At 52.3% G+C, this 25,523-nt stretch overlaps 2 protein-coding genes across 3 annotated transcripts in view; one reads left to right on the top strand and one right to left on the bottom strand.

Moving 5' to 3' along the window:
- Window positions 1–13,526, top strand: part of STX18 (syntaxin 18) — a 120,183-nt gene extending 106,657 nt beyond the window's left edge. For both annotated transcript variants that reach the window (XM_055326145.1, XM_055326146.1), the window contains exons 8-11: window positions 8,557–8,615; window positions 9,997–10,066; window positions 11,641–11,721; window positions 12,501–13,526. In XM_055326145.1, coding sequence (XP_055182120.1) covers window positions 8,557–8,615; window positions 9,997–10,066; window positions 11,641–11,721; window positions 12,501–12,596 — 306 coding nt within the window. In that variant the 3' untranslated portion in view covers window positions 12,597–13,526. The remainder of the gene's footprint in view (window positions 1–8,556; window positions 8,616–9,996; window positions 10,067–11,640; window positions 11,722–12,500) is intronic.
- A 207-nt stretch (window positions 13,527–13,733) lies between these two features.
- NSG1 (neuronal vesicle trafficking associated 1) overlaps window positions 13,734–25,523 on the bottom strand; it is a 29,167-nt gene continuing 17,377 nt past the window's right edge. Inside the window, exons 4-5 of the mRNA XM_055325945.1 lie at window positions 21,950–22,060; window positions 13,734–15,216 (exon numbers count right to left, since the gene is read on the bottom strand). Of these exons, the coding sequence (XP_055181920.1) occupies window positions 15,013–15,216; window positions 21,950–22,060 (315 nt within the window). The 3' untranslated portion in view covers window positions 13,734–15,012. The remainder of the gene's footprint in view (window positions 15,217–21,949; window positions 22,061–25,523) is intronic.

Genomic DNA, 25,523 nt, shown 5'->3' on the forward strand with positions numbered 1-25,523 from the left:
ACTGTCCTCTGCCTAAGGAGCTGGGAAACTGCTCCCACGTGGCATATACTTTCAGTGGCTCTGATAGATGACAGCACCTTAATTTGTGCAGCAGTTAGTGGACAGAACTTTGCTGGTACTCATATTCTCTGTGATACTCTGGATGGTCACTCTCAGAGGTGGTGGGGCATCACCATCTCCTTTTAACTTTGGCAAAAAGCAGTAAGGTGTCTGGCCCATGGTCCTCAAGTTAATAAGTGATAGAGCTTATTAATCATCAGTTCACAGATTTCTCACCTAAGTCTCCTCTTCTAGAAGTAGGGAGTTTTGAGCCAGAGCTCTGTCAAATAAGAAAGGGATTCAGTCTCATCCCAGCCTTGAGCCTCTTGGACGAGGTTCTTTCTCTCTCTCTTTTTTTTTTTATTCCTTTTTTTTAAAATTTTTTTATTTATTTATGATAGTCACAGAGAGAGAGAGAGAGAGAGAGAGAGAGGCAGAGACATAGGCAGAGGGAGAAGCAGGCTCCATGCACCGGGAGCCCGATGTGGGATTTGATCCCGGGTCTCCAGGATCGCGCCCTGGGCCAAAGGCAGGCGCTAAACCGCTGCGCCACCCAGGGATCCCGAGGTTCTTTCTCTTAACTCTTCTTCTCATACCTTGCAGGTCTCAAATGTTATGTCCTCAGAGAGTCCTTCCCGACCACCCAACCTGCAGTGGCCCCCAGCCACTCTGTCCCTACACCCCACTTTATTCCTTCATCCCTCCACTAGAATGCAAGTGTGACGAGAGCAGGAACTTGTCTGCTTTTATTACCATATTCCTGGAGCCTAGAATGGTGTTTAGATGGATGAGTGCCTTTGATGAGTGTAGTATAGAAACTGTGGACAGGATCATCAGTAAGCACTACTAGAACATTCTAACTTTAAGTTAATTATTGTTATTATGTATACTCACGAGCACTCCCTATATTCCAAACCTTTTACATATGTTGTCTTATATAATTTTTGTAACAGTCCAGTGAAGGAGGACTATACCTTTGTATATTTGAAAAAATAAGGCACAAAGCCTCTAAAGCTGTCCAAGGTCACAGGGCCAGTAGAGCAGCCAAGCTGTGTCCAATGCCTTGCACCCTGGCTCCAAACCCTGCACTCCTTCCTGTATCACAGTTCACAGGTATCCCTGGTGGGATCTGTGGTCTAAGGGAGTGTAGCCTGTGTGGCAAATTAACACAAGCAGCCTGGGAGAGGAGGCATCCTCCCAGGACCCCCCTGAGCATTGTTACACGGGCAAGTCTGCAGGCTGGGCCCCGAGGGTGGCCAGATGCATGCTTCTGCTCTCTTGAACATTGGCTGCCAGGGGCAGAGCACTGACTCAGAATCTTCTTGCTCTCCAGACTTCCTATTTCTTCTCTAAGCCTGAATAAAGGACTGACCCACCTGTGGCCACTCCCTGGTGGGGCTAATGACTGAGTGAGCTGACCAGGAGGGTCACGCATCATGGTGCCAGGCACACAACAAGAGCTCACAAGTTCCCTCAGCCTTTCCTCTTCAAAGTGGCAGGTAGTGCAGAGAGGCAGGACAGCGGTCCACTGCACAGGGTAGAAGAGACTAGGCAGCGCTCAGGCTCCCAGGTCACAGCCACATGTGTGTGCAGAGAGGACGCCGGTGTGTGTGCCACACTCAGCAGCATCAGGGGCCATGCAGGCGGCAGCTGGAGCTCAAGGAGTTTCATGCATCTTTCATAAACAACATGGTTTCACAAGCATTTACCCCCCCCCCCCCGGACGAGTGATTTCCTCTGGAAAATCATCACCTTAGAAGCACAAAACTGATTGCAGAGATAGTACCGTTAGCCATGACTCTCCTAGGACTTGCTTTGGGTGTTTCCTCGGAGCCTGTGGTAGTCTCTTTGGAAGAGTAAGCAGAGCTATCTTTCTTCTTTACAGGCAAAAATAATTCTGAGGTTAAGTGACTAAGTCAAACAATTTCAAGTGGTTTGCCAGGTCCCTGCCTGCCTCCAGGTTCTCCCTGGTTCCAAAATGCACTCTCTGACTTTGAGTAGCTCATTGCTCCTCAGGCCCAGCAGACACGGCAGCCGGAAGCCTCAAATGTGTAGGGTGCCTAGGAAAAGACTGCAGTGTGGATTCCAGTCAGGAGGTGATGAGGGTTTGATCAGGGTGTGGCTGTGGAGGCAAAGATGAGAGAGGTGTGGGGAAGTGGATGGGCTGGGGCTGGGCTTGAAGGAGGATCCTGGAGCTTTGTGACTTGGGAAGACAGTGCTGGCAATCAGAGGGAGAGCGGGCTGGGCAGAGCAGGGGATGCTCAATTTCATTTGAGACAAGTGTGAGGCACCTCTGGGACATCCCTGGGAAGTGTCTGGTGGGCGGTAGGATTTGAGGCTCAGGCTAGAGACATGAATGTGGGAGACGTTCCACTGCCGATGCAGTACATACTGAGGAGAGAGGGGTGCAGCCAGGGACCTCGCCCTGGAGAGGCTCCACAGGGAGGCAGGCCGAGGCAGAGGAGCCACCAGTGAAAGTGAAGGACAGTTAGGTCACGCTCCCTTCTTAGAGCCAAATGATAGTTCGTGATGGCAACATGAGGAACATGAGGTTCACATCATCAGGCTTTTCTTAGAGCCAGATGATGAGTTTCTTAAAATCTCATGTTTTTCTTCAATTTGTACAGAATTTTATTAGAACAGTGATTTCATGTTCCCTCAAATAATGGAACAGGACTGCATTTTGTTAAAGAAAAAAATATGTGTAGCTGTCTCTTAGATAATTCACATGTATGCACAATTTACCTTCTGGTTAAGGCTTTTCTTTTTCTTTCGTACACTTCATAAATGAAGTAGCTAGAATAAGAGTCAGTTGTTTGCCAGAGAAGTTTGTCTTCCTCCTGTAGGTAGTGGTGAGCACAGAAGTTTGTTAACCCTTGCTGATGCATGACCTGTAGAAGCCTTTGGACACATAGTGGAGAGGCCCAGAGGAAGGTTGGCAGCAAGGATGTCTGTAATCAACTGATGCTATGTCCCAGTGAGAGATGATGGCAGAGTGTGGGCCTGGGGACTTGACAGAGTCAGTTACAGATTTTCTTTACACCACTTACTATCTGTAATTTGGGGCAAGAAAATTAGCCTCACTGAACTTGAGTATTGGCAGGAATCACCACCCTATGGAATTGTTGGGAACACAATGCATGTGCAGGGCACATGGTAGCTGCTCAGCCAGTGTTGGCACCCATGCGAAGAGCTGTTGCTGTCACCGTGCACATCTGCACTCAATGTACCTCTCTAGAACATGAGGTTCACATCATTAGGCTTTTTAGTGCATAATGACATGCTTCCACTTCATTGTCCTGTCCTGAGTCACTGTCGAAAAATATGCTACTGACCATTCCCAGTAATGCTAGTTATTTCAGTGTCCCAGTGTCAGGGACTAAAATAATCAAAACCAGCAAGACCTCCCTGATTTGTATCCTGTTCCTGCAAGTGGATTGGGCAGAATGTGATGTTCAGAACTTTGATGGCCACCTATGTAATGTTCAGGTAACCTCTCTCTTAATTGGGAATGATAGCTAAGTTCCATATCTTACAGTCTGGCTAGCCTAAATCTTACTTAACAGGCTCAACCCTGAACATGAAAGAAGTATAGCACTATTGGTTTTAAATTGGAAAGTGTTGTAGCAAATTGTGGTCATAATTCATAATCACTGTTTTGGAATTTTTCCTCGGGGTAAAATCATGAATTAAGCCCTTTAATATCAATTTAATTCATTATTTCGCCCATAGGAGCAGTTGTTACATGTTCCAAAATGGTTGCAGAGTGTTATATGATTTGCACAGTAAATTTCCATTTATAACCCATGATGCAGGTATATTAACGTTGGAGTTAATATAAGCAGATGTTTTGTGGTCAGGCTGAGTGAAACAAAATTGTTTTCTGATGTTACATGGAGAAAGTACCTCTATTTCTAAGCCTGTATTCATTTTACTTGCCTCAAGTGAAACCACCTGCATGTATTGATGTATTCCTTAATTGTCCTGTCCTGAGTGCACATGACTTCTGTTCTTAAATGTGTATGAAGGGTGTCCCTAGCCAATGTCTCTTGTGGTAGCCCCCTGGAAGCTACAGGTGGCTGGATGGCAGGGCTTGTGATCTGTGGCCAAGCTCACGGTAAGAATTGGTAGAATCTGGGCACCACACAGGTGAGAGCTGAAGTTTCCAGGTTCACAGAGTTAGAGGTAGGAACGGAGATGAGGGTCACAGAGCCATGAGCATAAAGCTTGTTTGACACAGATAAATCACATCTGGAAATGCCCAGAGAGGTCCTGGGCCTGCTTTTTTGGCTGAGCCCCTATGGGTTCCAGCCCCTGTGGGTTCATGGGCTTTAGTTCAGTTAGCTGCTCTTGCCCCTTGGCAATGCAAATAACTTCTTTTGGCCTCATTTTATACTCAAAGGCCTTTGTACGAGTGATTTTCTTTTTAAAACTATAGTAAAGAGGATTAGATTAGAAAGGGATTTCTGTAACAATGTACTCACAGTGTGGATTTGTATCCTTTAAACCAGATTATAAACCCTTTTGGGGCCCCCTATTTAGAAGTCTAACTGACTTCTGAATGGAATAAAGCAGTAAGTAGTATTGCCTAACACGCATGTAACACACACCACATGCCAAGTACTGCTCTGAGCACTTCAGCATTTATTAACATATGCCAACCTATGTGGTAGGAGCTGTTGCAGGCCCCATTTTATGGAGCATTCCCAAGTCTTAGACCTTTAAATGTGGTGTCTGCCACTGTAGTTGAGAGGTCAGGGGGAGGTTGCTGGGGACATCAGGTCTGTGCTGAGAGCAACCAGTGTGGAGTGGAGGGGGTCATGGCAGGAGGCCCACAAAGACAGTCTGGCTGCTGCGATGCCTCTTGGGCCCTGCTTGCCCACCTTACCTATCATGCAGTCCTCATATCCCCCTTTCCATCCATCTCTGTGAATATGGGTGATATGTATCTTGGACTAGCCGAATTTGCCTTCTCAGGCCCTGTCCTTGGTGCTGACCAACGGCGCTGACCAGGCCTCGTTGGCTGCTGCACCATGTGAAGTCCCCGTCCCTGTGGGGATAGATGCCAGCAGCTGCCTGTGAGCCTCAGTGAATGTGAGCGTTTCTCTTGAGAGAGAGAGAGCAAGGACCTCAAGTCACAGCAGCCCCCTAAAATTTGAAAACAGAGAAGTGGAAGGGGCCTCCAGAGCATTTCATAATTCATTTTACATATCTGGAATCTCACTTCCAGAGAGACTAAATAATAATAATTAGAGGGCTTCCTGTTTCCCATGCACATTGAAGGCAACTTACATGTATTAGCATATCTTCCTCTTAACAACTGCTAATTAAGTATTATTATCATCCCATTTTAATAATGAAGACAGAAGCACAGACCAGTCATCTGCCCAAGGGCATACAGCTTAGAAAGTAAAGGAGCCATCCCTCCCCTGGGCTTCAGGCAGGAAAGGACGGCATTACCACCTCTGTTCACAAACAGGCCCTGTCACATAACAGGCTAGACAGAAGCCAGTTTCTGGTCCAGGGCCACCCAAGGAGTTGCCACAAGGCCACAGGGGCTGGCTCACTGAAGTCCCAGGCATGTTCATCACCTGCCCCTGCCCGCCAACATTTGCTGCTCCCTGTCTTACTCAGCAGATGAGAGGTGAGGCCACCAAGACAGGTTTGGCCACCAAGACAGCATCGGAAACCATCCTGAAATCTGGTGTAAGTGAATGTTGTCAGCAGCCTGGACACTACCTAATCACCCTGAGTCCTGCCAGGTCTCATTAAATAACTGCCTTACACTTGACTGTAGGAAACAAGTTTTGTTGAACTCCCACCCCCAGATGGAGGCTGCTTTCCACGAAGGTCCTGGCCATGGCAAACCTCCCTCCTCAACCCTATTGCTGCTTGATCCCTCAAGGCATTTGTTTTTCTCATTTCCTCCAGGGGCTGGGTACTTCTCAGGTGGCCCTAAGAACTCAGGGGTTGAAAGGAAATCAGAGCCAGAATCTGATCACACTTCTGACTACTGCTCTCAGGAGTCCTTCAGAAGTAGCAGTTACACAGAGGCCTAAAAGGCAGGTGCCACATGCCCCAGAGTTGGGGAGGAAACAAAGAGAGCTTTGTTCCCAGGGGACATTCCAGTAATAAACCACCTCAAATCCCTAGTTAATCTTGCTTAGGAACAGTTTAAAAAGCATAAAAGAGCTGAGGATTTAAAAGGACAGGGCCAAATTTTGTCATTACAAAAATAAGAAAATGCCCCCTGCAAAAAAAAAAATTTTAATCCTGAATAGTACCTGGGAGAATTAGTGAAAGTAAATTAGCACCTACACACTGATGTAATTGTATTTCTCCTTAAATACTGGACTCAAGTAACTGTTGACAGTTAACAGAGCTGATAGTTTCAAACTTAAAAGTGAAGTTTTTATTTCCTTAAATAGCCTGTTGCATGCATGAGAAGGACCTTCTAGAAGAGTACTGTCAGCAGCCAGCAAGGCAGCCCACCGCCAGGGATTGAGGCGGCCCTGCAGAGCACTTCCCCAGCACTTCTGCCCTTCTGGAAGATGTGCCAGCCCGCCCATTTTCTGGCCCAGTGTATCTGGGGTGGAGTGGAGGCATCTGTGTGTTTGGACAAGCATTAGGGCAGGGAACTGGTACCCTGTAGTGTGTCAGGCCCTGCCCTATGCTGGGAGGCCAGAGAAAAAAGCCCCGCCCCAGGAGGGAAGATGCATAAACAGGAGCAAGAAATGTAGCAAACCCCAAGTACAGAGGAGCTTTTTAAAGAGAGGAGATGATGGGAGGTGATTAAATCTGCATGATATGTCTGGTCACTAGGAAGGTCCATAGGCCAGGTTTTGAGGTTACCAGCTGGGGGACTCCCTCAGTTCTCAGCCTCTGCAGAGGTAGGGTGGCAGGCCACAGGAAGGGGCCACCCCTCTGTGCTGATCTGCAGGCCATGGGGCAGGGCTGGTGTGGTGCGATGTGACATGACTGGCATCTTAGATACTGTGACTGAGGCATGGAGGACAGACTGGAGAAGACTGCAGGATTATGAGGGCAGAGCGTAGGTGCCAGGGAAGGAATGGGTGCAGCAAGGGTGCAGGGGAACTGGTGGACAGGACAGAGGGCACCCACATGGAGGGGCTGGAGGGACATGAACGGAGGACCATTAAGAGGCCCTGCCCAGAGAAAGTGACCCTCCTTGTGTTTCCAGTGAGTGGAAGTGAGCAAGGCACAAGGGGAGGACAGAGAAGCACAGGGAGAAGCTTGGGCAGGTGCAGAGCTGAGTGAGCACAGCTCTTTCACTCCCCACGAAGTGGGAGCCAGACAGGGCAGCAGGGAGACTGAGGGTCCCTGCGTGTGACATGCTGAGCACGGCCTCGGTGACCTTTGTGACTTCCATAAACATTATCTCTTCCCTCTGTTTTACCAAGCAAGTGGTCGCCAGAGCTTCAGTCGAATGGCAAAGCCTCCAGAGAGCCAAAGCTTGCTTCCATTTGTTCCTCACACAGCACCTGGCACAGACGGTGCCTCGAATGTATCTGTGGCCATGGCTGCAGCTCTAACAAATGAGAAAGGAAGAGTGTGGTTGGTGCCTTTTCAGAGTCGAGTTTGACTTGGTTCCCACCCTTGGGCAGCTCATAGTCACCCAGAGAGTTTGGGACATGCACAGCTTATTACCAGGCCTAAAATGGCTCACAGCCTAAGTGATGTTCAGAAGGCGCTAGGCCAAGGTTAGAAAAATGAGAAACAGCATCAAGCTTGGGGACCCGGGATACATTGTGGAGAAGATATTTGAACCAGGTCTGTGGGATGTGGCTGAGGAGCTAGAGGACCCTGCCCAGAGGCTGATTGTGCATTCAGGGAGTTGAGTGGGCATGTGAAGGCTGAGTGCTTGGTCCTTAAGGTGAGGGGGAGGAGATCTTCTGGCCCCATACCAAGGCAAAGCTTCAGACACACCATCCTTTTTTTGGCCAGAGTCAAATTGGCAGGAATGGTGGGAACAGCAGCTGTCTGCTCCACAGTCAACTTGGCTCTGATGAGCTCCCGGGTGTCAGGGTGGTATCCTTACCCACATGGAGTCCCGTAGCCTGAGCACTGGGAATGGGGCTCCTCTGGCTTCTGGGCCTGTGTTTCTCTCACAGTGCATTGGCTAGAGCATGGCTCTGAAATCACACTGCCCTGCTCTCACCTTAGCTGCTGGACCTCACAGTTCCACTTAAAACAGATGGTCCCAGTGGTAGACAGCACAGGCCTGTGGGCGCCAGAGGAGAGCAGGGGGGGCGGGGGGATGACAGGTAACCTTGCACCTCCTCGGCTCACCTTCGCAGGCATCATGTTGACTTGCAGACAGGGAGAAATCCAGCCATGGGGATGTCATGCTGACGCTGGAAGGAGGGACTCTAGTGATTCTCAGAGGGCAGATCAAAGATTTCTGTGCAGATGCCTTGCCTAGACACTTGCCTTTGGCTGTGTTGGTTTGAGTATGCCATCACCCTTATGTTTGTGAACATGTTTGTTTCCTCACAGTTTGAACAAGAAAACCAGCGCCTAATTGGCGAAATGAACAGCCTGTTTGATGAAGTAAGGTAGGTATGTGGTTTCTCTAGGCTTGATGGCCTATGTTATAGCTTTTCCAGAAACTGAGAACTTTATTAATTTACTTTGGTGCCCCAATATACCCTTGTGGCCCTGGCCACATGCATGCCTCCCTGGAGCCATTTGGGGGTCAAGGGAGCTGCAAGCCCTACTGACTCCCCTTAACTTGTGGGTAGTCCCCATCTATGTACTGCTGCCAGGCTCCCAGTGACTACAAATTGCACCAGGTACTGAGCATCACCAGGTGGGGGCTGCTTGCACTTCATCACTCCCAGGTGAGATGGGGGGGGGGGGGCCTTTTGAAGAATGACTAGCCAGGGGCAGCCTCCTGCACTTGGCTCTGCCGGAGTCAGCCTGCTCCCTCAGCAAAAGGTTGGCAGCACCAAAGGCTAGTGGCTATGCTCACCCATTTGAACCATCACCAGCTGGTCCTATTGGGGACGGACTTGGGGCCTGTTTCCTGAGAACGTCTGGGGCATCTGCACAGAAGGCCCAGGCTTTTGCAGGGCACTGAAACTGCTGCATTGTGGGCTCATCCCAAAAGCAAGCACATCCTGGCGCTGTACCCACACAGTCCCAAGGACTCCGAGTGCAGATACTTCTCTCTGACAGCACCTGTACTCTTCTGGAGGCCTCCTAGTCCTTGCCCCCACTGCCTCACTCTTCCCTCCTCAGGCCTAGAAGCCCTGGGGGAAATGGCAGCCTCCTGCCCTTACACTGTGGACCTCCTCGAGCTCAGCCCCTGCAGCCTCCATCTCTAGGGCCCTACTCCAGCCCCCAGACCACCACTGGGGGCCCCTGGCTGCCCCTGAAACAGGGAGAAGCTCAGACACTTGGTTGCTGAACCCAGATAGATATATTTTGCAGACGGATCTAGCCAGAGGAGTTTTTCCTTTCCACAGGAAGTTGGTTAGAATGGCAATTATGCTCTCCCTCAGCCTACTGAGCAGTAACAAAGTTGAGTTGTCAGCACATTCTGGTGTTTTCTTTGGAATCCCCACCTCGTTACTATGGTTACGAGGCTGGTATAGGCCTTCTAGAAGACTCTCTTTTGTCACCAAGGGCACTGACTCCCAAGGCAGGGGCACTCAGGTCAGCTTACAGGGGAGAGCAGACTTCTACACCGCCGTACACCCCCGTAATCTGAGAGACTTTGAAGGAGAGCTGGAAAGTAAAATGCTTGTCTCCTCCTTCCCTGAGCCAGACGTGGTGCCTCCTCCCTCTCTCTTGGATGACATGATGTCCCTCTCTCCTCCAGAGGCTTTCTCGCTTAGTTGATCCCTTTAGAAATGTTAACGTTCTTGTTAGGACTACCGAGTACTAATGGTTGTATGTAACCTTTTTTTTTTTTTTTTTTTTTTTTTAATGAAGGCAAATCGAAGGGAGAGTGGTTGAAATTTCCAGGCTCCAAGAGATATTCACAGAGAAGGTTTTACAGCAGGTAAGAAAGAAAAAAATCACTGTTGAAAGTTTTAGCTTAAAAAAATATACTGTGAAGTCCAGATACTTCTGAGGCTGCCTATCTCTGCGCCCGTGCATGCAGAGCTGTGTGCTTTGGGCCAGTGCACACTCACACGGCTCCTCAGGCGAGAGCCTCTTGCCTCTGTGTTGGCAAGCACTCTGCAGCCGGATGGCGTGGCCACCCCAGGTGTGCAGTGGAGCGCTCAGAGGCGGGGAGTCAGGTGGATCTCTGTTCTGGAGGCCCTCAGGTCACCAGGGTAGCCTCTGAGCTATGGTTTGCCTGTCTATAAAATGGAGTGGCCCTTGCAGGGCTGTTTTAAGGCTCAGAGATAACCCACAGGGAGCACCCAACACAATGCCTGCAGGATAGTAGCCCAGACTCAGCTGGCCCTCTCTCTGAAAGCCAGGTCCGTCCCACCTCGGGTGTCATGTCCACACAGGAAACAGGATTGTTCTCACAAGTGGATTTTCACGTTACTCATACTTGCCTCCACATCTAAAATTCTTCCAGTCAGCTACTGGCAAAACTTTTAGAGACCGATCAATTTGTCCTTTTGTTTTTAGAATCCACAGACCATGGAAGGGTTTCAAAGACAAAATCATTTTGCTCCATCGTGTTAAACTGGGCTAGTTGACTTAAGATACCCCCCTCACAAAACCTGTCCTAAGGCTCACAGCCAGGGTTGAATCGTACGTCAGGTACATGAAACCTCACAGTGTGGAAGTTCAGGTTCATAAGAATTGTCCCTCTTTAATTGCGCACTGAAGGAACTAGGCAGGTATGTGCTGAGCCTTCACATCCCCCTCCTGACACCTCAAACAGCCACGTCAGCTGTCTGTTAGAGCAAGCAGACTTGTTTCTGGAGGCAGCACGGCACAGGAGGGGAGCTCATGGCTCTGATCCAGACTTCCTACGTGTGTCCTGTGACCTGGGGTGCCCTGAGCCCTGCCGCCCTTCACAGAATGGGGCGGGTGTCCCCTGCCTTGCCGTCATTGCTGGTGGAAGAGGTACTGGACACACTCCTGGCTCATGGCAGGCTCTCAGTACATGGGAGGTCATGTTTATACATTTTAGCCCTTTACTTTCTTAGGTTACACATAAAATGGTGAAACACAAAGCACTTTTCTGAAGCTAGGGTATGTTTTAAAGCACACGCATTTAAAAGCTTACCTCTCGAACTTAATACAGGAGAGACCAGAGGGAAGGGCCCTGGCCTGTGGCGGCTACTATGCAATGGGCAGCTCTTGTGCTCGTCCCTTCCTGTCCAGCAAGTGGCACAGAAGGTGACACCTGGGGTGGCAGCGGCACAGGTACTGGGTTCCAGTCCTAGTCCTGCCACGTGGTTGCTGTGTAACTTCGGGGTGAAGTCTCTGAGCCCTATTTCCCTTTTGCAAAATGAGGATGCGGCCTACCCCTCAGGGCACTGTAAGGACTCATGGGCTCATGTTTATAAAGTCCTGGCCCTTTGTAACGGGCAGCTGCTAGCTTCTGAGATCTGTGTGCTTGGGGAAAGGAGATAGTGGTTGGGTCCACCTGTTACTCTCCTTACACAGGAGGCCGAGATCGACAGCATTCACCAGTTAGTTGTAGGGGCAACTGAGAATATCAAGGAAGGTAATGAAGACATCAGAGAGGTGAGTACTCTCGGGCCCCCCAGGCCGTGGCTATGTGGCAATGAGTCCAGGCAGTAGGGGTGGTCTTGCTGGCAGGGCTGCAGGAGAGCCATGCTGGGGCCCAATCCCCAGGGCTCACCTCCTGACTGTGCTGGACAGTCCTGTTCTGTCCCCACCAAACCCTGGGCACCCGCTGTTACCAAGAGATGTGACTCACTGCCCTCCAAAGGAGCCATCTGAGACATGTGAGGTTACTCTTGGCAAGGGCTGCACCAGCTCCCTAAATCCGTGGATGGGCGCCACTGGAGAAGCTTGTGAACACCCCCTGCCCCAACCCTAAGGGCCAGGGCCTTGGTTTATTGGGGCCACCACAGCGGACTCTTGAGTGTCCTCTGTCTTCTGAGTGCAGTCCCCGGGTTTGGGTTGATGGGAGGCCACTACTGCCACGTACTGTGGGGAGCCCGCAGCTGGGCCAGCTATGGTACTCGAGGTCGGCGTGTGTGTTTTTAACCCCAGGATGCACATGGGCAGTTGCTGGGTGTTTCCTGGGAGAAATATGCAGGAAGTATGACTAAGGGCCAGCCAGTAAGGGAAATAAATACCTGTTTGTTTTCTGATGGATTCTAAACCCACCGTGTGGTTTTGTCTAATAATTCCCGTAGCACTGACTCTAGCAATACCCTGTTAAAGCCCAGTGCAGGGCGAGTGCCCGCAGACAGGTGGAGCATTTGAGGGCTTTTGAAGCCAAAATCCTGTGTGATGCAAATTCCTGTGCTAATGCCCTCCCCCCCCCCCCCCAGGCCATTAAAAACAACGCTGGCTTCCGAGTGTGGGTCCTCTTCTTCCTGGTGATGTGCTCCTTCTCCTTGCTCTTCCTGGACTGGTATGACAGCTAGTCCACTCTGGCTGTTCCCGGCAGGCGGCGCGCTGTTGTGGGCTCCGGCATCAGAGCAGGGCTGTGAGCCGATTTATCACAGAGCCATTTGGGGGGAGGGGGCTGTGACAGATGTATACTCTCACAAAAGGGACACCCAGACCTGTGGTTTTAAGCCCATTTAGTAGCTGAGAAAGAAAATAATGAACACAAACTGAAAGTGACCTGTGTAGCAATCCTGATGCAAGGTGGGTGAGTTGGTGGGGGGTGGGGATTGTTACTGCCTGCACCTAAATTGGAGACCAATGTGGAAGGGCTGACCAGAGGCCGGGCTCTGGGAGGCTCCAGCCCTGCCCTTCTGGTGGCTTCGGGAGAAGCACTGGTTAATAACTTCTCACAACAGATGATCATTTCTTTGTTTCCTGTGACTTCTCGTCTGCCTGGGCCATGTGACAGAATCACTATGTTATAGAAAACACACCTGTGCCCTGTTGACCTAATAAATGCAACTATAGCTGCTTCATGTCCTGTCGGCGGGTCCGAGTGTAGTTCAGTGGACGCCGGCCTGCTGGCTGCAGAAGAAGTGCAGGGATAGACTCTGGGCATTCAGCAAGGGGCCACTGCGCCCCTGGGAGCTTTTAGCCGGAGCAGGAACCTGGCCTATGCACCTGACCCTCTAGGAAACATGAACAGGACTGACCACCTGTTGGCAGTGGGAAGCACAAGTCTTCTGGAACCACGTCTGTGCAGGAAACAAGCTGGTGTTCATGCCCACCCCCACCCCCCGGTGTGGGTGCGGACAGCTCTGCGTTGCTCCCTGCAGAACTGTGTGTGGTACAGTCTGTCACGCAGCCACAGGGAGGGGTCCTGTGTTCCTTATTGGCACAGAGTGAAAATGTCAAAAGTTAACATGTGAATTTACAGTCAATAAAATGTCTACTAGAAAGTACAAGGGTGTGTTGCCTTAGTGTGTTTCCTGGTGTGTCTGTGCAGGAAAGGTGCGTAGTGTGGTTCTTGCTCTCTCTGGATGCATGCGGCCTTGTCCCACTCATCCCTGGCTCCGAGGCCACGGTCATGGTCAGAACACCCTTGATGATAAAATATGGTTTGGGAAGCACATTTCAGGAAGCAGTAATGGAGTCGGCCATGACCACCATGCTTGTTTGCAACAGATCTTGCACTAGTTGTCATTTATTTTTGATCTACTAAAAAACAGTGAAACTTTTGACATGTCCACCAGAAACAACACATTCAAATAACATGGAAGAAAATGTCTGCGAATGTCTTTTTTTTTTTTTTTCTATTTAATCGTCTTACACACTTAGCTTATCTAACTGGCAATTTTGTAAACATATACTTTAATGTCAAGATTCAGGTTGAGACGTAATTTTCTTACAAAGATTGTGAATTGAAATGTCATCATTGGATTTGCAAGTTGCCACATGAGCCCCTCCCAGCCTTTCCTGCCTGCTTCATACATCAAAGGAGTTCTAGTTCACAAAATAAAAATTGATCTTGGCTTCCCAGCAATTACATTTTCACTTTTCCAACACAAATAAGTTTTTAAAAACTAACTTGCTAACAGGGCTGTTGATGTGAATATTATTCATAACAGAAGAGAACAAAAAGGCCAAAGGGGTTTCGTTCCTATTTAACACATCACAGAGCAGACGGACTACCTACAGGGGGACAGAGTCCTGCGGCCCGGGGGCCGCTCTTCCTCCAGCCCCTCACCTCACATGCTGGGACACGGTCTGCATGCACTGGAGCAAAACATGGTGCGCTCTGCACCAAGATGCCAACTCCGGTGGTTGGGGGGGGTGGGGGGGTTACAGCCACCCGAGTGTGTCTGGCCACAGGACACCTGCGCACTTAGGAATGAGCACAGGGAAGGAAAGAGGGTCTGTTTGCTCTCAGAAGGCCTATTTCCTTCCTTCTCTGCGCACCTCACCACCATGCGGCTTGGTGGTGGCTCTGTTGCCGCCTGACTGAAGGTTGGAAGAAATCTTAAGTACAGCTTGCTCTTAGCAAAGTGGGGGTCACTCTCAATACAGCTGTGGAGTAGGATCTCAAACAGCAAGGGGAGGGGGCGTAAAAAAAATTCCACAAAATGCATTATTTATCTGAATCCAAACCCCTTGCATATCCAGTGTAAATTTATTTTTTGATAGCATCCAATAAGTCCCAGTAAAGTAGCTAAATTAAGACTCCTTAACGTGAAAAGTGGTGTCAGAGCTCTTTAAGCAACGCTGATATGCACTTGGTTTTATGCCCATGAGTGGCCGGCAGCAAGTTTTATTTGCAAAGCAGCATCAGCAAACAGAAGCAGTTGCACCATAAATGAGTAACCTCTAAATTATTGGTAATTATATTTAATGAAACGTCCCTCCAAGTCCCTTTTTACCTTCAAGTGACTCATTGTGAGGAACCTGCCCACCTCACTGAGCTGACTTCTCGGCGGCTTCAGTCTCCTGCTCGGACAGCTTCTCTTCTGACAGAACGGACATCCAGGGTGAGACAGAACGAGTGATACTCTGCTTGGCCAGGTTGTAGTGGTTGATAACTGTGTAAAATTTCTCCCGGGCACTGGAGTCTTGCTCTGCGTAGTAGCTCTCCAAGCCTTCTGGAATGCACTGGGTGTTCTGAAAGAGAAGAGGCCACTACTGAGACACATGCATCGAGGCTGGAGGGACACCCCACGGATGTTTACGGAGCACCTTCTCTGGGCTGAGGGGAGAAATACAATGATAAGCAAAAGCAGGCACGGGTCCTACCATTGGCACAGCTCAGTGACCACCCGACAGATGTACATCGTGACAGGGTAGGCCTCTCTACCTCTCTAAGGTAGGCCATGATACCACAGTGCTTGGGTTCCAGGGGCATGTACCAGGACAGTGAGCCTGCCTGCTTCACTAGAGATCTTAAACTTGTCATTTATTTTACATCTCCCGAAAATATACTCAAATAGGGAAGGAAGGGAAGTCAGCAAGGCCTTCTGGGAGCCAGGTTTTTTGTAGGCCTCATCCGGGGAGGGGGAGGGAGGCAGAGGAGACTGGCCCCACAGCTGTCCATGAAGGAAGAGGCTCTGTCTCTACAGGCATGGAACCCTGAGAGGTCAGGATCTGGTAAAAGGTCTAGAACCCCAAAAAGTTAAGATCCCATACCACAAGCTGCCTTTCCTTACCAGTCCCAGAACCAGCCTGAGCCACTGCCCCACCGCTGCTGCTGTGGCCAGCCCACACCATAGATGAGCTCGGCAAGCCCGTAAGAGCGGTGTGTGGGGCTGTGGGTCGTCTCCCACCACCTGTTCTCCCACAGTGAAGCAGGCACTTGGCACCCAGCTAGCAACTACACATCCCACAGCTCTCCTGGCAGCCAGGGGAGGCCACAGGACTAACTCTGGCCAGTGGGACAGGAGTGGGTATCTGTCCACTTGCTCTCCAGTGGCCCTTTCTCCGCTGGCTTCGCCCAGAGAAGGATAATACTCTGGGGGCTGGCAGGGCAGCATGGGACAGAATCGGGGCTTCAGGATGGCCTCCCAGAGCCCCACTGCCTTCCAGCAGGAGCCTTCCATCTTGTGGAAGCCACGTCACCTGTGTGTCTAAGCAACCAAAGCAAAACACAAATGCCACAGCCTCCTTACCAGACAGTGAAGGGAGACTGCGGCTAAGACAGGTCCCTGGCCTCGGCCACCTGCACAGCCACCAGGAAGAGTTTCACAACCCAGATTCTCCACCCACCCCAAAGGGTCTGACTCAGCACATCTGTTCTGGAGCCATCTGTATTTTTAAACATCCCAGATGATTCTGAGGCTTGGCACACCGAGTGCCGTCTATCTTGGCCACGGCCACCCTGCTGGCAAGTGCACAGCCAGGGTCCGAAGCCAAGCACCACCTACAGCACTCTGACTGACTCCCGTGGCTTAGCAAGAAGTGCTAAGCTTAGCCAAGGTGTCCCTCCACCTCCCCCGAGCAAGCTGTGTGTGGAGAATGTGACGGGACCTTGATGACCACATCTCTGGGCACCTCAGGCCATTGCTAGGATGGCTGGCCACAGCTGCTGCACCACAGACAGCGCCGGGGGAACACAGGGCCAGCCCAGCACGCAGTGGGGGAACCTCCTCCAGGAGTCTCGCCCCAGCCTGGGCCCAGGTTGTCCTTAATGTCTGAAAGCTGCTCCTTGACCTTGAGGTCTTCCCGTAGATTTGCGGCCCACCTGCCACTTCCTTGGCAGCAAAGAAAATGGGACTGGGGTTTTGCCTCCCACGCTGATGTTCTCCTCCTCCTGACCTTGTCTTTGCACCTGACAGCTTGACAAGTGCTTTCCACGCACCCTCTCTCGCTGTGAGGTGAATTCCATTTAGTCCGCTGTGACAGATGGGGCGAAGGAGGCCCACAGAGGGGAAGTCACTCTCCAGCCTGGCCTCCCAGTCAGAGTGCCCAGAACCCCACACAGTGTCCCCGTGCGAAGCTGCCAACAGACGACCCACTCAGCTCCGACACAGGCACTGTGAGGGGCAGCAGCAGTAAGCCCTGGCGCAGGGGCAGAACCACTTTTTCCAGAGCAGCGGCAGTCTTACATCTACATCTGGTGGTTCGGCCCCAGCACTCGCCGGGTTCCGCGCCGGGCCTGCGTTACCAGCTCAGCCTCCAGCACCCTTGCAGGCCGGGCTGGGGCTCCCCTGGCAGCGCTCAGGGAGGCTGAGAGGCCTGCCAGGATGGCTGCCGTGACCCGAGCCAGGTGAGCACCACGGCCTACGTGACATCCTCTCGGACAACAGCCTGTAACGTCCTCCAACCCCAGAGAACTCCCCAGCACACGGGCCCACGGAGCCTGGCCGCCGTCATTGTCAGAAGCAGGGATGCCGACAGGGCTGAGCACGTGATTGTGGAGACACAGAAGGGAGGACTCCCCAGTCACAGAAAAGCCCCCGTGTGCTCAGACTTGGAGGCCTCTCATGATCAGTCGAGGTCCCTCTCCCCCCAGATGGTTCTCCTGGGATATGGGCCACAGGAGGGTCATCGTGAAGTGAGGAGGTGTGCCTGGGGACTGGCTCTCCCACAGGGGGGCTGCCCACCATGTTCAGAAGCCACTCGTGCCAGGCCTGTACCAAAAACAACATGGCATTGCCCAGGCCATGGGCCCTCTGAAGCCAACCCTGCTGGCCTTGTCCCACCCCATGGCCCTCACCCAGGAATCCCCAGCTCCGTGACTCAAACACCAGGAAGTGGCCCGCCTGGCCTCAGCAGAACGAGGTCAGTGCCTACTTGGCATGGCTGTTGACAGATGGAGTGGTGTCACACCTGGTCTGGCACCTGGCCCCCAAACTACCATTCCGTCACTGACGGGTCTGGAGGACAGCGAGGAGGTGAAGGACAGGACAGTCTGGGGTAAAGGGACGTGTAGAAAACCCTGTGTTCTTGGGGGGTTTACAGCGCATCCACACGCCTCTATTCCCCAGGCCAGAACCCATGACCCGGGTGAGTGCCACGGGTGGCTCTGAGGGGCTCACTGCCACTGGCCGAGTGGCAACAGAAAGGCAATGTGTTCAACGTGGGCTTCCCCCTCAGCCCAGTACTGTCCACCCGTAGAGAATGGTCCCCATCCTCCTCGCTCCCTGATGCCCGAGATACCAGGATCAGAACCCCCTGCCGACCCCCCGGAGCACAGAGCACCAGGAGAGGACAAAGGAGTGCCCGTCCAGCACGTCAGTGGGTGAGGCAGCAGCAGCCGTGCTGCAGAAGGAGCTTGGCCTCGGAGGCCAGCCCACACCACGGCCACGGCCACGGCAGTTCCTTCCTCTCAACCTCGGCTCCCCCAGCTACACCATGGGGCTGGGGAGTCCCACCTCCTGCGTGGCCGTGAGGACTGCAGTGATGGGCCACTCAGTGAGAAGCCACATGTCCACGCTCACACAGTGGACAGGAAAGATGGAAAGCCGCAGGGCCACCACCAAGGGGACACCTGTGTCTCAGCAGCAGCTTGACTCCAGCCACGTCTGGGTGTCAGGAAGCAGCAGCCCCCGTGCAGCAAGGCAGGCGGCCACCCCCGCCCCAGCCGGCACTGCCACCTGCCCTTTGCTCTCCTCTCCTCCTGCCACCCGCCAGCACAGGGTCCTGCTAGACGTCCTGAGGCAGCCGGTACAGGCTGGGCAGCCGCGAGACTCTACCCCAGGCCAGAGCCGGGCCTCCAGACGTAAGAGAACGGGGGAGGACGCACAGTTCTGCCGCTGCCCACACCGCGGCAGGAAGAACATGCCGGGGAGGTGCCCTGGGGGCTGGTGGTAGGCGAGAACCCCAGTTCCAGAGGGAGCATGGGGCCAGGGCCTCCCTGGAAGCTCTGACCCGGCCCCAATCAGGCCAGAAGTCCCGGCCATGTGCCCCTCTGTCCCTCTGTGGATGAGTGTGAGGAGCCTTATCCCTCAGAGCAGGACAAAATGATAATCGGACCAGTGAGGTCATGCTCGAAAGCATGTTCCGAACAGCCGTGGCACTTGGCCAGCGCAGTAAGTGTTCCTCGCGCATGAGTTCCACCGTGAGTACGTGTGTCTGCTAACAGTCTACCAGGGATACCCAGATGTCAACATGTGGGGTTTCAGCGGTTTCCAACACTTTTAAAACCTTTCCCTAATACTCCTATAATAAATCCATGGTTTCAGGGAAAAGACGGAAACCTAGCATCCTCCCCAGCCCGGATCTGCCTTCCTAAATCCCCTTGTCACACGCCTCCTCACACCCAGAGCGTGGGCACGGGTGCCTGTCCTCAGCTTCATGCCAGGACCTCTGTGGTCCCTGTGCCCATCCTCCCTGCCCACGGGGCCCCTTCTGGCTTTGGGGTCAGCAGAACCCAGCCCAGCCTGTGTCCTCAGTCCAAGCCTGGCCCAGACCAACCAGTGGCTAAACGGACTCCTCATTCAGTTTGCACCCGAAGTGACCCAAAAGAGGTGACCCCCAGCACACATCACCCTGGTGTCTGCTTGCCCCTTGTCTCCTCCACTAGAATACAGGCAGGGGTAGGGCCTGGACTCCTGTCCGGCTGGGCACACACAGGAGGCACTTCATAAACACGTGCTAAATATATATGAATGAGCCACAGGGTGTGACCTTGGACACAATGACCATCGAGTCTGTACTGCGTCCCTCCCACTGGTACAGTGGGGGGCTAATGGTATATGCCTGTGAGGTTTCTGGGAGCGTGTGTAAACCGTAAACTGTCGGGGTCTGGTGTGACCTGCACGTGCACAAACGTGGGGGAGGGGGGACTCTGGCACACACACCTCCTCCCCCCCAGCTTTAGCCGAGCGCACTTAGGTACAGGCTGGCAGCTCCCTAGTCGTTCCAGCTATGTTTTCCAGGAAGGACACCTGCCCCCGATTTCACGGAAAGGCCAGTGGAAAATGCCAAAGTCCCAGGAGACACAGCTACAGAACAATCACTGGACTCCATTCCCAAGGCTGCCTGGGCAGCAGGCTCACCCACAGAGCCTTCTGCACACGCAGATACCTGCCCCCTTCCCTGCAAGGACTCCGAGAACCAGGGCTTCCTCTATCGGACTCCACTTGCCTGGACCTGGTTTTCTAGCACAATAGGTCTTGCAGGCCAGGCCAGGTGGTTTTGGCCTACCCCTCTCCCCTCCATGCAGCCAGCTTGTCCTGGCCCAGAGAGAAAGCCCAGACGCAAACCCTGCCCCCCTGATGACCAGGAGCTGCTGGCCCCAGTTGTTTGTGAGCAGTCTGTCCAGTCCCCAGGAAGCTGTCCTCTGCACACCCGGTTCCCATCAGGGCACCGCTCCTGCGTCTGCTTTGCTTCCTCTCTATGACGTCAGCCCCTCTGTGTCACCAGGTTCTGGACCAGGTCCTCCCCTCCTGTGTCCCCCACCCAGTCTCCATCCCCAGCACCCTGACCAGACTGGACCCTGGTCTCTCCTCAGGCTCCCTGCAGCAGCCTCCTGGGCCATGTCACCAAACTTCCAGCCTCCCCAGGCCACTGAGCGGCCGTCCCATCATGTCCCTTTGCCTGGCACATGAAGTGTGGCACCATTCGGCCATAGCTGGCTCACTTCCCACAGCTCCCAGTCCTCCAGGCCGACCATACAGGCACTGTCCTGCTATCACTTGTGTGCACTGCCACTCCCCCAGCCGGCCTGGTTTGAACCTGCCAGTCTCCAGTGTCTGCTATTGGGCTTGCTCCGTCAAGGCCAACTCTTCCCTCCCCAGCCTCACCCTGGCCTCAAAGCCCCCAAGCCCTTGGGGTTGGCCTTTAAACTGTGGTGCCTCCTGAGCTCGCAGAGCATATCCTCTGCAAGCCTGTCCAGGGGGGATTGAATGGATTTGTGGAAAAGGGGGAGGTTCCCCAGGTCCCCCCCCCCCACACACACACAGGTCCTCACTGGCCTCCTATGAGCTTTGCTCAAACTTGACCACCCTGTTAGCAGCTGCAGTCCCCAGCCCTGCTTTCCTCTTCTGTTTTCCACTGCTTGTAACCAAACGCAGTATACGACCAACTTCACGTTTCTTTGGAGACCAGCAGGGAGCTTCCCAAAGGTGGGGATCTTCACCTGACTGGGTCCTGGCTGGCTTCCAGCACCTGGAGGAGCAGCGGCCGCGACTGGCACTCGGCAGGCACCGTGCTTGCCAAGCAGAGGAGGGCTGGAGGCTCAGAAGCGTTACGTACAGTGCAGTGTGCCAGGAAACGTGACTTCTGGCTCTGCCTGCCCACTCAAGCCAGGGCTCTGCATCCCGCCCATCAGCAAAAACCAAAGCAAAGCCACCCGGTGACAGCTGACAAGCCGCGCCCGTCCTTGCGTGTTCTCGGCGTGGGCTTCTCCTGCGTTCACTTCGGCAACACCAGATCCTGGAAACGATCCCTTTCCCTCTTCACACTGGCTCTGGAGAGCTCAGAACCCGATGTGGGGCCCAGGTGCTGAGTGTGTGGGAAATGGGTGCAAATCCGTTTTACTAGCTCCTGCTTCACCTCTTCTCCCTTCTTCTCGCCCTTTGTTGTCACTCAGTCCTCTTGTTCCCTGTGTATGCTTATGTGCCACTTGCAGGCTTTCTGGAAGGCGAAGCATCACAGCAAAGCAAGCATTTCCACGTGCATGGAGAGCCCAGCCAAGTGGGTGCCGGACAGAGCGGGGGCCGAGGGCCAAGGGACACGCAGGCAGGAGTGTGGGGTGTGTGCCCAGCCCTGCGGTCAGTTCCCCCCAACCCCCCACAAGCCCTCCTCCTTGGTGCTCCACCCCCCCACCCCCCTGGGTTGAGGTCAGTTCAATTCCTTGCCTCCCTTCCCTGCACCCTTGCACAGAGTCCCTGCTGCTCTAGTGCCTGTCCCTCTGTGGGGGCATCTGGCGACCTGAGGGAGGCAGAGCTTTACTTACCTTGAGGACGAACCCATCCGGGCAGGCACGGTCATACTTGTACACCTTGTAGACGACCAGGAAGACGACACAGGTGAGGAAGGCCAGGGCAAAGAGCACCAGCACGGAGACCTGTGGGCAGAGGCGGGGCCCATCAGGGTGGCTGCTGAGACCCCGTGTGGGGGCAGCCAGACGGACACATGGACGTGCACTGGTGCACACAGAGGCTGTCTCTGGAGAGAGACCTGCACAAGAGCCCCAGGCGGCTGCCAGGGACGGCAGAGCAGATCACTTGTCACTGGGCAACTTTTTGTATTGCTTTTCTTTCTCACCACAGGCACTTGCTACCTTTGTGGTAAATGGCCTATTTTTAGTGTTCCGGGCCCTGCGTGGGGACCTGGGGCTACAGACACAATTGGGTATCATGGACACTTGGAAACATGATGGAGTCACAGGTGTGGGATCACAGAGGTGATGCATCAGCCCAGATGTCTCCTGGGTCCCCATCACCTCTGTCTGCCCTCACGTCTCCTGCATGCTCAGTTGTGTCCCCTCCCCAGAGGCCAGGCCTGCATCGTGGCAGCTGGGAGCACTGGCCCAGGGCACTGTGGGGCCTTAGAAGTGAAGCACACAGCCTGCCATGCTGGGGCTGGCCCCACCTGGAGCACCCTCCTTTCCTGACACCATGCTGGCACTTGACACACTCCCGGTGACCCGTGCACCCTGGGGCCCACGAACACCAAGACTCTCCCCTATCTCTCACGCCCACCCTGGCCACCTGCCTCCCCATTACTCCCCAGCTAATGCTCACTGCAGCCAGGTGACATATCCCCTGTTCCCCTTGCCCAGGGATGCCCCTTGAGGCCCCAGGCAGGCAAGAAGTCTCTGAATCACGTCCCATGAGGCTCTTCCTCCCCGTCCCTATATTCTGTGACCTTGTGACACAACCTGGACTGTCAGGGCTGTCACGCTAAGGGCCAGAGAGACTCCAGTCTGCCTGGACAGCCTATACTGCATATGGAGCCCACGCCTGACACAGGGACACAGATGAAGTCACAGATGCTTTGGGGCCCCAAGTGCCCAGAGGAAAGGCACCACTGGATTCTGGTGGCAGCTATGGTACACGGCAAGAACACAACCCCAGACGGCCCAGGGAGACTGCAGAGGTCAAATCTATGAGGAAGGAGAGGGGGCCGCAGCCCCAGGGCCATATGGCAGCAGAGGCAGCAGCTGGAACCCTCAGGCTTTCAACAAGAGTGGCAGCCTTGCTGGTGCCGATACTGGGGATGGGCAGGCAGGCTCTGGGCAAGTCGCTCAGCTCCTCTGGGTCAGGCTCCTGCCTGCCAGTGGCAACAGAAGGACTCAGCTCCCAGGGTGAGTAGAAGGGCCAAAGACTCAATGGGATCCTCCTGAGGACAGCACCTGGGCGCAGTACACACTGAGGAAGGAAGTATTTGCTCTTGTTGCTGTAACTGTTACACTGTCACTCCTACCCTCACTCAGGTCACACAGCTAGCAAATGCAGAGCTGGGCTCCCAGCCCAGGCCATGCAGCCTCCCTCACACCTACTGCCCTGTCCTACCCAAGCCACCTCCCCACACTCACCCGGGCTACTGCTTACCCAAATCTGCCCTGCCTAGGACCCAGCTACTGCTAGCAGGCCCTGGGGCAGCAAGGGCAACTTCAGGGGCTCTCTGAACAGTCCGGAGCAGCAGGGCTGTCTTTCCCAGAGTGGTCTTTGGGAAGAGCTATCTTTAACTTAACTGGTTTCCTTCATAACCCTTTGTATGTTTTTTAAGTAGGCTCCATGCCCAGCATGAAGCCCAACATGGGGCTTGATCTCCCCATGCTGATACCAAGAGTAGGATGCTTAACTGACTCAGCCAGCAAGGTGCCCCATAACCCTTTGTATTTTATTTTAGACATTTGAAAACGTTATTCCAAAAAGAGGCCCATGGCACACAACAGGTTAAGAAGCCCTATTAGAGTATCTCAAGAAAATATTAGCAAACTGAATTCAGTCATACATTAAAAGGATCATACACCATAATAAAATGAGATTCATTCCAGGGATGCAAGGTTGGTTCAACACTGGCAAATCAATGATATGTTACATGAATAAAACGAAGGATAAAAACAGGTGATCAACTTCAAGAGATGCTGAAAAAGCATTTGACAAAATTCAACATCCATTTATGATAAAAACAAAATGGGTACAGAGGAAATGTGTCAATATAATAAAGGCCATTTAGGACAAGCCCACAGCTTAACAGCATAATGGTGAAAAGCTGAAAGCTTTCTAAGTTCGGGAATAAGACAAGGATGCCCACTAGCCACTTCTGTTCACCATCGGACTGGAAGTCTGAGCCAGAGCATTACAAAAAATAAAAGGCATCCACATTGGAAAGGAAGAAGTAAAACTGTCCCTATTTGCATTATGGGACGGTATTACGTATAGAAAACCCTAAAGACTGCGCCAAATGACTCTCAGAACTATTCAACAAATTTGATCGTTGTAGGACACAAAAATCAGTAGGCAAAAATGTGCAGGGTTTCTATACAAGAACAGCAAACTATCAAAAAGAGAAAACAATCCCATCTATAATTGCATCTAAAAGAAATTCTATAAATAGATTTAACCAGGGAAGCTGGAAGACCTGCATGCTGAAAACTGTTAAGGCATTGACGAGAGGGGCGGCCCCGGTGGCACAGTGGTTTAGCACTGCCTGCAGCCCAGTGTGTGATCCTGGAAACCCAGGATCGAGTCCCACGTCGGGCTCCCTGCATGGAGCCTGCTTCTCCCTCTGCCTGTGTCTCTGCCTGCGTGTCTCTCTCTCTCTCTCTCTCTCTCTCTCATAAATAAATAAATAAATAAAATCTTTAAAAAAAAAGACATTGATGAGAGAACTTGAAGAAGACACAAATAATGGAAAGATATTCTGTGTTCATAGATTAGAAGAACACCGTTCACATATCCATTCTGCCCAAAGCAATCTACAGATTCAGTGCAAACCCTATCAGAATTCCAATGGCATTTTTCCCAGAACTAGAACAGCCTTCAAATTTGTATGGAACCATAAAAAGACCCCAAACAGCCAGAGCAATCCTGAGAAAGAACAACAAATCTGGAGGCCTAGTGCTCCCTGATTTCAAACTGTGTTACAAAGCTATAACAATCAAAACAGTACATTACTGACATAAAATGAGATTAGAGAATCCAGAAATAAACCCACACATATATGGTCAATTAATTTATGACAAAGGAGCCAAGAATGGGGAAAGGACAGTCTCTTCAATAACTGGTACTGGGAAAAGTGGACAGCCACACGCCCAAGAGTGAAACTGGACCACTTTCTCACACAATGTACAAAAACTAACTCAAATGCAATTAAAGAAAGACTTAAACAAAGGACCTGAAATCATAAAACTCCTAGAAGAAAACAGGTAGTTAAGCCCCCTGACATCGGTCTTAGCAATGATTTCTTTAATCTGACACCAAAAGCAAAGGAACACAAGCAAAAATTGACATGTGGGACATCAAACTAAAAAGGAGACCACAAAGGAAACCATCAACGAAGGGAAAAGCCTACCTCCT

This window comes from Nyctereutes procyonoides, unplaced genomic scaffold (genome assembly GCF_905146905.1).
Source record: "Nyctereutes procyonoides isolate TBG_1078 unplaced genomic scaffold, NYPRO_anot_genome, whole genome shotgun sequence".
NCBI lineage: Eukaryota > Metazoa > Chordata > Mammalia > Carnivora > Canidae > Nyctereutes > Nyctereutes procyonoides.